Below are 12,408 nucleotides of genomic sequence, written 5' to 3' on the forward strand. Positions count from 1 at the left end.
ACACAGCAGACGTAGCCGATAGATGTCTTTAGGATATTTATTGAGATCTTAATATCCATAGTAACAGGGATAGCCGCCCCACCAGGAGCAGCCTGCTAGCTGCTCAGCCCATCTTCCCAAATGTCTCAGTAAGACCAGGCACCCAAGCATTCGACTCATGTAAACATTCCACCCAGATCACTCACACTGGCTGAGCAGCTAGTTACAAGGTAAAGGGGAACACTATGAACATACCATGAAGATACTACAATTTACATGTAATTTCATTTTTGGTCTGACCTAGAGAAAGCATTACCTGTTCAAAGGTCTCATGTAATAAAAACAACATTTAAAAAACACATAAAATATATATACATAGATGGGCTTTCAGTCACTCCTCTTTATCCATTGGTCTGTTCAACTATCATTCACTTTTTAATTCATTCAGCTTAAAATATGAGACAATAAGTTAGCCCACTTCAGCTATGATCTCTCTTGCACTACTGAATGCCTTTTCCAGATAACATGCGAAATCCATCTAAAGAGAAGTGCACTTCAGTGTAAAGGCAGGTAGGCCAATACCTCACTTTTCCAATTTTTGTTTTTTATTTAACATTCACTGTAATTATCTGGCGTCACATTTGGTTGGCAGCATGATTGCGGCTTTTCATTTTTGTAGCATAAGCTCACAAAAAAATTAAGAATAATGATCGTAAACTTGACTTATTGGCCTTGTCGAATGTTTTCTTCCTTTGGGCCACTAACTGAGACTTGGAGTAGTGTATTGTACATGATAATACAGGCTTTTATTACTTTCATCAACACACGTTCTAAGCTTGACAGTGTAATTAGTAATCAACTGGATTCCAATTTTATTTCAAATATTTTTAACTCGTTTTGCTATATTTTGAACTATAATTTTTACGTTTTGTTCTCCATTGTCTTTGTACATTATACTAGACTCACTGAATAGTGTAATTTTGAACACCACTTATTAATAAATAAATAAATAAAACAGGCTTGAGGTTTCGTTTTCATTAAGTAAACACATACTCTGCCGCTCACCATTAACTTTTAACAAATGACAGCACTCCTGGTTGAAAATTAGAATAGAAGCCTTTATTTTTAATAACAGCAATATATGATTAGCAGGGTCCTCCTTAACGGGCAACTCTTTTAATTTAGGGTGCTTCAAGGAAAGTGCTGGGGCGAAATATAGAAGAGACAATCTTTCCCGTAGAGTTAATTGTGCCTTCGCCGTCTGAGCTGGATTCAGAGTCGCTGCTCCCCGAGTAGGCCCCGAGGCCGGGCAGGATACCAATACACACGGAGGCGGAAGGGCAGTGCACTATCGAACCACGGACTGAGCTGCTTCCGAGGGGATTGCTAGAGGTGCTTCCTACAAATGCGAAAAACAGAAAAGCATGTTACTACTTACATACAAAGCCGTCCATATGGCTCGTACTTATAGGATCAGGATGGGCATTTAGCACCACCTTTGTCATTGAATACATTTGTGCTCAGAAAGTACTGTAATGTGACCTTCAATAACTTTGACCCTTTTTAAGGTCATTTCACAGATTCATGTAATAATTAGTTCCTCACCATAACATAGCTACTATTCATCCTAATAGTACTTCATTAAAAATGGCGTTCTCCTTGAAAAAATAACTAAAGCACTTGTAGAACACGAAGACTAAATCTGTCTGGCCTGCACAGACTGCCCTGGACCAGGCCATGATCCTCTTCTTCCCATCTGCCATACTTCACCAGGACAGGGAAGAATACACTTGTACGTGTACTGCATGCATTTTGATAGAGTAAACAAATGCAAGGACTGAACCTAGCTTCTATGTACAATCCAAACAAATAATACATAGCAGACATATAAACGGACATATAACATTTCAAAACTCCATAGGAGTAAATAACCATTTAAAAACGCACGGGCATACACATTTACAAATGTCAACTAATTCCAAGTTGAAATCGTGTATTTTCAGGTTCTTTCTAAAGCTAGAAATAAAATGTAGCTAAATATTCAGCAGATTCCTAACATGGTACTGGCTACAGCCAGATGCTTTATGGCAAGCGCAGACGTCTTCGAGGATTACGTAGGGTCACACACCTTGACATAGTTAATACAGTTAATGGTCAGTGCATGTATGCCTATTCCTTCATTACAGGGTGTCCCTTAAATTGAGCAGCCTAGCCACAAATAGGCCTGGGCGGAAAACTACGCAACGTTCGCTGAGTGTGCGCAACTAAGCGCTAAGCGAATCGCACGTAGCTGGCATTTTTTGCTCGCTCGCGGTCCTCAACGTCAAGTTGGCGAGCGAGCAAAATCAACATCCCGGCGAGACTTTTTCCTCGTTCGTGATTGGCAACATCAAGTTGCCGATCGAGACAGTGGAAAATACCTCCCAGCGAGATTCTCAACGCGGGGAGGTCAGGTTTCTCATTGCGAGTGGTCGTGTATGCCCACGATGAGAAACTACCAGTCTGTGTTGAGAAAGCTGCTGCTCGAGTACAAATCTTCTCGAGCGGCAGAAAACGACCGCTTGCACTGTGCATGATGCCGTTTGCAATGATTGCACAGAGCGGACAAGCATCCGGCACTGTGCAATCATTGCGAACAGCATTTCCCTTCCGCACTACGCGTAGCTACGTGTCGTGCGAAGTGCACATCGCATAGCGCTACTACGCGATCTACACCCAGGGTTAGCCACAAGGGGAGACCAAGCTCTTGTTGCAGGCTCGACACAATCATTTTTACTTCAGTCAAACAAGACCCGAATGGATCTCTTGTGAACAGCTTGCAAAGTTGCCTCATGAAGTTGTGAAATCTGAAGATAATAAGCTGAGAGAGGGGGAGCCTTGATATACAACGGCTTCAAGAGGGCAATTCTATGTCTAACTTGCACTAAGGAGCAGATGTTTGACAAGTTGCACGGATGAAGGTGAGCCACTCTAATAACAGCTAAAACTTGGGGGTCAAAAGAAATCTCTAAAGCTAAATACCCTCAGACCTGTGCCTTGTTATTATGGGCTCAGGTGTCAGGACTAAACACAGCCGAGTATGACTGGTTGTGTAGGATCGAGATAAGAAGTACAGAAGCCAAATCCCTGTGCCTTCCAAGCTCGGTTATCACTGGATGAATATACTAATCTCCAAGCTACAACAGAACTCAGGGGAAAGGGAAAATGGAGAAAGAAAATACAACATATGACAAATAGAGTATTAACTGGATACCAGCCTGAGGTCTGAGGGGGTAGTAGAACCTCCTCCTTATCAATAGGTTCCAGAATTTACTCTTTCCCCACTGGTAAACCTAGTACACTTAAGACTGTTTATCCTTGTGAGGATCTTTGCACAGTGGAATTACTTCATTCCTAAACACCAATAAACAAACGACTACAAAATAAAATGACTTATTTATGAATGGGGAAGCAGCTACCCCACCAATGGTAAAAGAATGGGAAACTGACCTGGACTGGTGCTGGCAAGCAGAACACACAATATATGACAGCAGAGGTTGCCTTAAGAAATGGGAGAGGATATGGGGTTCATAGCAAGAGTATAGGGGTTTGTAACATTACGAACGGTGGATTGGTGTACTTCTGTCTTATCCTGCAAATTGTAGATAAGATTCTCATAGGTGGTTTTGAACATTTCTGTGAGCCAGTCCTCATGTGTGGGTGGATTCAGGGAGAGCAAGTGGAGTAGGATGCAAAGCTTGGCCGCTGTGAGGGACGTGTGGAGGAATTGGCATTCGTGATTGGACAGTGAGGGTCAGTCTGCTGTGTCATGAAGCATTATCAGATTGCGCAGCAGTAGGGTGGAGATCACGACTGCTCCGCTTAGCTCATGTCCCACTGCGTCCAGGAATGCGCGTACGACAGGGCAGTCATGGAGCATGTGTACAATGTTGCAATGTTTATGGTCGCATCGCCAGCAGTAAGAGTGATGCAAAACCCTCGCTATCTTAAGTTTCACAGGTGTCCAGTGCCAGTGTTAAAGAATTTTGAAGAGGCAGAATTTCATTCATGCCTCCAGTGCTCTGCAATTCAGATTTTCCAGCAGCTTGACCCAGTCTGGAGTCTCGTACTCCACCTGGAGTTCATTCTGCCAGATTGTGCATAGCCGCTCAATCTGTGACTGGGAGTATAGGTGTTGTATCAGGAGAATATAGAGGCCTAACATTACTCAGGAGAGTCCAAGGCATTGCCCCCTCAGCCTTCTAGAGAGAGAGTGAAACAATTGCGTATATATTTCCCCCGCTGGGTCGATGGTAAGTGGAATTATTCACAGAACATCTTAAAGGATTTGGGTGCAAGGATAGAACCCCTGCCGAGCGCCACAGGTTACAGTTGAGCATGTCACCCCCTATGAATATTTTGGCATTATGCCACAGCGGCATGCACCAAAACTAGCCTGTGAGCTTGTGCCCAATTTCTGATCATGGCCTGAATAATTAGTACTAGAAAACAGCACACTGGCAATGTAGGCTCCAAACGGCGCACGGGTGTGTAATTAATACACATTCTGTTTACTTCAACGCTCTACTTTTGTGACCCTATTGCCAAGAGGACACCCCAACACATGGTCAAGAAATAAATAATGAAAATGAGCGTTCAATTCTATACAGGATTATCTGTTACAAAATCAATAGGTGGTTAAACTTTTCATCAGAAATAAATCAAGTAGTCATGATGCGACGAATAAAAGTTATTCAGGAGTCTTGCGAGTTGCTTTGAGTCCAATTTTATAAAAAAAATGCCAATTTGACAGAATCAACGCGTCTCGTCCCAGTGGGACTTCATCAACGCTTGATCAATAACCCAATTTAGTCATCCACCCAGTGTTTGGCTCCTGCTATTTTTTCATAAATCCTCATAGATACAATTTTGCACCACTTGATGGCGTGTTGCGCTCCCATCTTATCTTCATCCTTTTCGCTTCCTGCTTCGAATGTCCTTTGAGCACACTCTCTCTCCGGTGGTAAAGGACATTGCCTCTTTGAACTACAAACACTTTTTGGCTAAATCTAGGCACTTCCTTGAGCAATGAAATAGGCTAACAGTAGGTCTTACGGGACGTTGTAACCTGATCAAAATGGTGATTCTACCTAAAATCATGTATTTATTTAGAGCTGTTCCTATATATTTAACAGCTGCTTTCTTCTCTCGGGTTGAAAGGTCTAGGGTGCAGTTCAATTCGCAATATAAATGTTCTCACTGCTCAATATGTAAAGGTGGGTGGTCACTTCAGAGTTTAAAGTACTATTATTGGGTTGCTATCTCGGAGCACGCCTCAAGTAATGATGGATCATACATCCTGGTACTTGTGGTCTTTGTATTTTGAAGTTGGACCAAGGGTACGGTTCCATGACCCCTATTACTTTAAGCATACTCAGTTTAAGACCCTCTGGCTGTTTTACTAGTTGTGGTGAAGCTTAAGGGCTAATTTGTCAATTGACCCTCACTTGTTAGACGACTCTATGGTTTAACTCAGATTTTCCTTCTTTTTCTAATGATTTACAAGCGGTAGACTGATCTAGGTCACGCCTTAAATCGGTTGACCAGCTGTTCACAGGGCATCATGTATCTTTTTCGGATTAAGTTACACAATTTGTGGTTCAGAGCACAGTTTTTTTTAAGTATATGCAGATTAGGATTTTAGTTTTTTTAACAAACAAGTTAAAGACTCAGGGCAGTTGAATCATGTTCAGTGAATTGAACTGTTGCATAGAACACATGGAAGAATGAGTATTAATCTATTTTATAAATCATTAAATTCGGACCAATGCAACAATATATCCACCTTAGCCTCAAATGGACTTGTTAATTATCACTACAAGTGCCTGCTTATGCTGAATCAATCCAGTTAATAATCGGTTCGTGAATGTATCTAAGCTGAAATACATAATTTCAAGATTCTTCAAGATACAGATCACACTCTAAACCTATTATTCAACTGGGGATGCCAGTCTAGTTTGAAATGCTTTAGGTGTGGCACGGTCGGAGCAGACACTGTGCATATTTTCTATTCGTGGTGTAGTGCAGCAATATTGGCAGGGGGTCTGTGAGGAAATCTCTAGGGTTACTCGAAGTAGCATTTACCCGTCTGATAAGCTGATAATCTTTGGTACATCATATGAGGTACCCCTGAAGTTGAAGGGTATTGTTTTCTTTACGATTCTGACGGCTAGGATTCTGGTTGGGAGTTTTTTGAACCCTCAAATGGCTATTACCTGGTTTAAGCAGTTCTTGGATATTTACATTTTAGAGCTGTCCCTTGTCAAGTGGGATCCTGCAAGGAAATATTTACGCCAAATGTGGGCTGGGGTCGATTTAGATTCTGTGGTTGGTAGGGTTGAGAGTCCATACATTTTCTATAAGCAGGCACCTTTTTTGATCTTTCTTCACTCATTAAGGCCGCTCACCTATCTTCTGTTATACTTTTATTATATTTTGATATTGCTGCTTTGGTTCTCTGATTTGTGTGTTATGGTATCGCCCCTCTGTTGCATCAATGTTGTAAGAGTGCGGATAAATCAATAAAATCCTTTAAATAAAAAAAAGCAAATGCAAGATTATAAAGGGTAGGTCTGCAGATGAAAACAATCGAAGATGTTGAGAATGGGGTAGGAGAACATTAGACCAGAAAGGATATGGATTTTGAAGCAGAATAATATTCAAATAATTTCGTAGATAGAAATGTTGCTGGATGATAACTAGAACTCCTGCAGACGTTTGTGTAGGTCATTTCTGTAAGAATTTTGAAGCTGGAACTATGTTAAGGGCGGTATTCATGCTTAATCTAGATTCAGTGATAAAAGAGGATGTCATGACTGGGGTCAGAGATATAATGATAAATGTTCAAATCCTAAAAATCTTTTTCATTGATCTGACATTTAGAAGGATAAAGGAAGGTAATTGTGTTGTCTCAGGTAATAAGATGGGTTCTGTAGAAAGAATCTGGGAGGAAGGAGAGGTGGAATTGTGTTAATTTCAATCAAGCTGGCTAAGCAGTAAAAAAGACATGGAAATTATGAGGGAGAAAGCAAAGGTAAAGGAGGCGTGGCACAAGTTAGTGAGGCTGATGTTTGATGGGCAGGTATGTCAAAGGAAGAGCTGAAGGCTCAGATGTTGAGAGAGCAATAACAGCTGAGGTGTACAACAGTAGGAATGTGTAACGGAAATGGAGGCTAAAGTTGGAGGTGAGGCAGAAATGGATTTGATTTGAGGAATCGGGAGTAGTAGTCTTGTGGGTAAGAGGAGATGGAAGGTGGTAATTAGATAAGCGAAGGGAGAATTTATATTGAGAATGGAATATATGACAGACGAATGGAATGAGGATGAGTGGGATGGGGAAGAGGCAAAAGAGGGGTGAAGAAGTTAAAGAGAATGTGATCTTTTAATAGATGGCAGCAGCAGGAGATTGAGATGTTATAGCAGTGAGGCAGGTGGGGAATATAAACAAAAAAGTAAGGGAAAAGATGGCGCAGAGAAATACAGGTAAAGGATAAGATAGATTGTGGGAATAAGTATCAACCAGAGAAAAGGTAGGATTAAGAGGTTGGAAAGAAAGCGGGATGATGCGGATGAAGGTATGGGAAGAGAGGTAAGATAATTATTCTCATTGGTGCACAGTAGGAATGAGAATGTAAGGATTATTTATGTATTTTTTGGGCTGGATGGTGACATGAAAGAGCATAACACAAAAAAACAAATAAAACATTGCATGTTTAAGTCAATATACACATAATTAAAAGCAATAAAAACTTTGCGGCTTCTACAATTAAGCAAAACAGCCTCACTGAACCGTCATGGACGTGAGAATTAGGTAGGACCACTAGGGAAGTAGGACTCTGAATATAGCAGCATATTATTATAAAGTGCAAGGATTTGACAAGTTGAAGCGGAATAATATATCATGGCCCGGCCCAATGTAAACAACATAAGACTCCCTAATAACATTAGACCAGCCATTAAACAATATTAAACGGGTCCTAGGCTGGTGCAATGCTTAAAAGGAGGCAGAAAGTATGCATTAAAACTGCTACCGGGACTAATTAAAGAATAAGAAACATTCATCCTAAAATTAGCTAATAAAAACAAGAAACCCAGGCTATGTTGAAGCAACATATACATCTGTACCCCATGAAGACGAGGGTGGCTACTCCTCACTTCTAGTATTCCTTAGTTTTACAGCTGATCTTAAGAAATTCACAGTGCTGAACAGCGTAAATGGGTCTGAGGAAAGTTTCAGGAACAAAAGTGCCACCTTAACCTGGCTAAATTTGGTACGTCTTAAAATAGTTTTTAAAAACAATGACCTTGGGTACGCATAAAAGGGACAAAGTAAAACAAAATGGAGAGTATCTTGCGGAGATCTCTGATCGCAGCCGCAAGGTCCCTTTGTGTCAATGTCTGCTGTGAACCCTGAAGGAACTGATAAAATATGATGCAAAAGATTCAGTCTAAATCTGGTCATTAAGAATCTATCATGTTTGTTGTATATATTAGACAAATAAAATTCCATTCCCGGCAATGATTTTGTTAGCAGGTGGGCTCTCACTGTGACTTTCAACAGTTCTCTATCCTCCCTTTCTCATGCTAAGCGCCATAGAAATTCAGTCTTTATAGCACCCTTGTCTCGGGAAGTGAGTGTAGAGGGCTCATCAAAATGGTTGGCATAACCCAACCATTTCAGGGTATCCCTTACATGTTTGAGCCAGGGTATCCGATAACCTTTGTCCCGAGCCTGCCCGCCGGGTTGCAGGCGCTCGGATCTGGGCTGGAGTGCTCCATTGTGCTTGTTGCTCTCGGCCAGGGCAGGTGAATCAGGCTTGTTCTACTATATTAGGGGGTCCACTAGTGCTCAAGCCCGAGCGTTTTAGCTTGGTGGTTGTTCCATTTCGTTAGGGCGACAGATGCTTCTGTTTTCGAAGTATGGGGTGGGGGGTGGGGGGTTGGGGCTGGTTTGGGGTGGTTTCTTCCTCCTAGGCAGGGTTTTGTTGGTAGAGGGTGACCTCCTCTCTGTTGTTGTTCCAAGGCATCATGTAACCTTTGACCTGCTCTTCTGATCGATGTCCCGCTCTCCCTCCTCTCTGGGGACCCGCGCAGCCGCGCCTCCATTGGCCCCTTTTTAAGTTCACGACCATGGCTGACACGCCCGTTCCTAAGGCCGCCATGCGTATATTGTCCTGGAATGTCAATGGTCTTCTAGATCGTTTTAAACGCATGGCTGTCCTTAAATATGCACAGCGCGCGGAGATTGACGTGCTCCTCCTTCAGGAGACCCATCTTCTTGGCAATAAATGTCCCTTACTCGCCCGCTACGGCTACGATAGGGTGTGGCACTCCGGTTTTGCGAGGGGATCCCGGGGGGTGGCTATCTTGCTTCGCAGGTCCTTTCCCTTTGTACTGGCTCAGGTGCATTTGGACCCCCAGGGAATGGCAGTTGCGGTTTGTGGTACTCTTGAGGGGCGACCCCTCACATTGCTGTCCCTTTATGCGGCGCCGTCCCTTCTCTCGACGGCCCTTTCATACACCGCGGGGCTCCTCCCGACGCTTCCGGCGGGCTCCCTCGTTCTGGGAGGGGACTTTAATGCTGTCTACGTGCCCCATCTGGACTCGACGGGTCCGATCTCCCTTGCCCGAGCCGCTCGCGCGAAGCAGCTGTCGACTTGGGCTGAATCGCAGGGCCTGTGTGATGTCTGGAGGATTTGGCACCCACAGGCTCGACAATACACTCACACTTCGGCGGCGCACCACTCTCACGCCCGGATCGACCTCCTCTTCGTCCCGTCTACCGAATGCGCGGGGGTGCATGATGCACGCATTCTTCCGAGGGGCCTATCGGACCACTCGCCGGTGCTCCTTGCTCTTGGCCCACCTCCCCTCTCTGCCCGCCCGATATGGCGTCTGAATGCTTGGTTCCTTCAAGACAAAGCTTTTCGAAACGTGGTGGGAGGTGAGATAGCCGATTATTACTCTCACAATGCGGGCTCCGTCTCCTCCGCTGCCATCCTTTGGGAGGCTGGCAAGGCGACGGTTAGGGGGGCTGCAAAGGGGCATGTGCAACGGCAGAGACGTAGGCAACTCCGACAACTCGCGGCTCGAGATGCTCAGGCCTTGGAGCTAGAGCGGAACCAGGGGGCGTTGGGAGACACCACGTGGGCGCGCCGACTGGCCTTTCTGCGGGAGGAGATACGCCTGCACTCCCTGGAGGCGGCGAAGACTCTTTGGCACTCCTCGGTGGCCCGGGTCTACGGATGGGGGAATATAAATTGTACACTCCTACTCCGGCTGGCTACTTACCCCCGGGCGGCCAGGATCATTCCTGCTATCACTGACTCTGCTGGAGGGACACACACGGTCTTGGTGGCAATGGCCCAGACCTTTGCTGACTATTACTCCCAGCTTTACCGAACCCGAGCGTCGGAGATCTCCCTTGCGGAGTTGCTGGGGGCGAGTGGGGCGGTTCTCGGGCGGTTGGAACAGGAGGTGTGTGAGACCCTCGACTTGCCCATCACGCTGCAAGAAATTGAGGAGGCGATTAACCGCCTGGCGTCCGGGAAGACCCCGGGGCCAGATGGTTTCCCACAGGAATACTATGCTCACTACCGTGAGGCCCTGGCCCGAGGCTTCGGGATCTTTTTGCAGAAGTGGTGGAGGGGGCTCGTTCCCGCAGAACACCGACACAGCCACTATAGTTTGTCCTTCCCAAGACGCAGCCCCCATCACAGTCCTGCTCGGATTACCGGCGGATATCCCTCATTAATACCGAGCTCAAGATATATGCCACTGTCCTCGCGCAGCGGCTGCGCCCGTTCCTTGCCTCATTGGTCCACCCGGACCAATGTGGATTTATGCCTAACCGGGGAACCGGACACTGCTTGCGGCGCTTGCATCTTGCCCTGGCACACCGCGAGCGCCTTTCCCCCTATCTGGCCCTTCTGCTGGTTGACTTCGAAAAAGCCTTTGACTCAGTGGGGTGTGACTACCTGGGTGATGTCTTGGAGCGAATGGGCTTTGGTCTCCGGTTCCGCGCTATGGTCGCTGTCCTGTGCTCGAGCCCGCGAGCCCGTGTGTTGGTCAATGGGGCTCTATCCCGCCCGTTTCCCATAGGACGGGGGACGCGGCAGGGCTGTCCGCTCTCGCCCCTCCTTTTCGCTCTGGCCATGGAGCCCCTGGCTGTGCTGATCCGGTCGGACCCCACTCTCCGTGGGTGGGATTGGCCGGGCATGACCCCTGACAAAATCGCTCTATACGCGGACGACGTCCTTCTATATCTCTCTGACCCGGCGGTCTCGGGGCCCCGGGTCCGCCGGATTCCTTGCCGGTTTGGCCAGGCATCGGTTCTTCATCTGAACCCCAAGAAATCCGTACTGGTCCCGCTGCACCCGTCGAGGGAGTGTTTCGACTGGCAGTCTGATATTCCCCTCCGGAGGCTCTCCTTTAAATATCTGGGGATCTGGGTCACCCTCCTTCCGGAACTTTGTTGGGCCCTCAATGTGGCCCCTGTGGTCAACAAGACCAGATCCGATATGATCAGGTGGCAGTCGCTCCCGTTGAACCCACTGGGGAGGATCGCCCTCTATAAGATGATGATACTTCCCAAGTTCTTATATATGCTACAGAACACTCCGTGCCCCTTCCCGCGCTCGTGGTTCCGGGATCTGGATAAGGTGGCAACTAAATTTCTTTGGGGCGGCGGCAGACCCCGTTTGGCGTTGGACCGCTGCCGGGTCCCCTCATATGATGGAGGCCTGAGCATGACAAATCTTTACTTGTACTATTTGGCCACCCAGCTGCTGGTGATTCATGACTGGTTCTCAAACGGTTGGGACGATCCGGCCTATAGACTCGAGGTGCAACTTACCGGGTTCTCATCTATTCAGAATATGCTCTATGGGGCGACGGTTTCCCGGTCGCTTCCAGATGTGGTGCGGGCACCGTTTCTGGCGTGGCGCGCTGCCTTGCGGCATACCCGTTGGTCGGGAACAGTGACCTTGGTCACACCACTTTGACACGGGACTTGGCTGCGGGAGGTGGCGGGGCTTGAGGGATTTCGAACGTGGGATCTTCTAGGGATCTCCAGCTTGGGCGATGTCTGGCGGGGGAGCCACATGTGTTCCTTCGAGGAGCTTCAGAACCGCTTCTCTTTACAGTCTTTGCAGTTTTATAAATACCTACAGCTACGCCATGCGGTCCAGTCCCATGTCCCTCTAGATTCCAGACTACCTGCCCATAGTCCGCCTGAGGCTCAGATGGGTCCCGTACCGAAAAGTACTTTCTAACTACTGCCCTGGTGGTGGCCAAAAGAGATATCGCGGCCGCGTGGAAACAAACCGACCCACCCAGAAGTGCTACTTGGAGAAGAGGGGTGGATTGGTGTGCCGCTCAGGAGCGGACGTT

The 12,408-nt window shown here is 46.3% G+C and overlaps 1 protein-coding gene across 2 annotated transcripts in view; it reads right to left on the bottom strand.

The window, feature by feature from the left end:
• Positions 1-1,076: 1,076 nt before the first annotated feature.
• PSME3IP1 (proteasome activator subunit 3 interacting protein 1) overlaps positions 1,077-12,408 on the bottom strand; it is a 118,048-nt gene continuing 106,716 nt past the window's right edge. For both annotated transcript variants that reach the window (XM_085637602.1, XM_085637603.1), the window contains exon 7: positions 1,077-1,378. In XM_085637602.1, the coding sequence (XP_085493728.1) occupies positions 1,161-1,378 (218 nt within the window). In that variant the 3' untranslated portion in view covers positions 1,077-1,160. The remainder of the gene's footprint in view (positions 1,379-12,408) is intronic.

Source organism: Triturus cristatus, chromosome 12 (genome assembly GCF_964204655.1).
Source record: "Triturus cristatus chromosome 12, aTriCri1.1, whole genome shotgun sequence".
Taxonomy (NCBI): domain Eukaryota; kingdom Metazoa; phylum Chordata; class Amphibia; order Caudata; family Salamandridae; genus Triturus; species Triturus cristatus.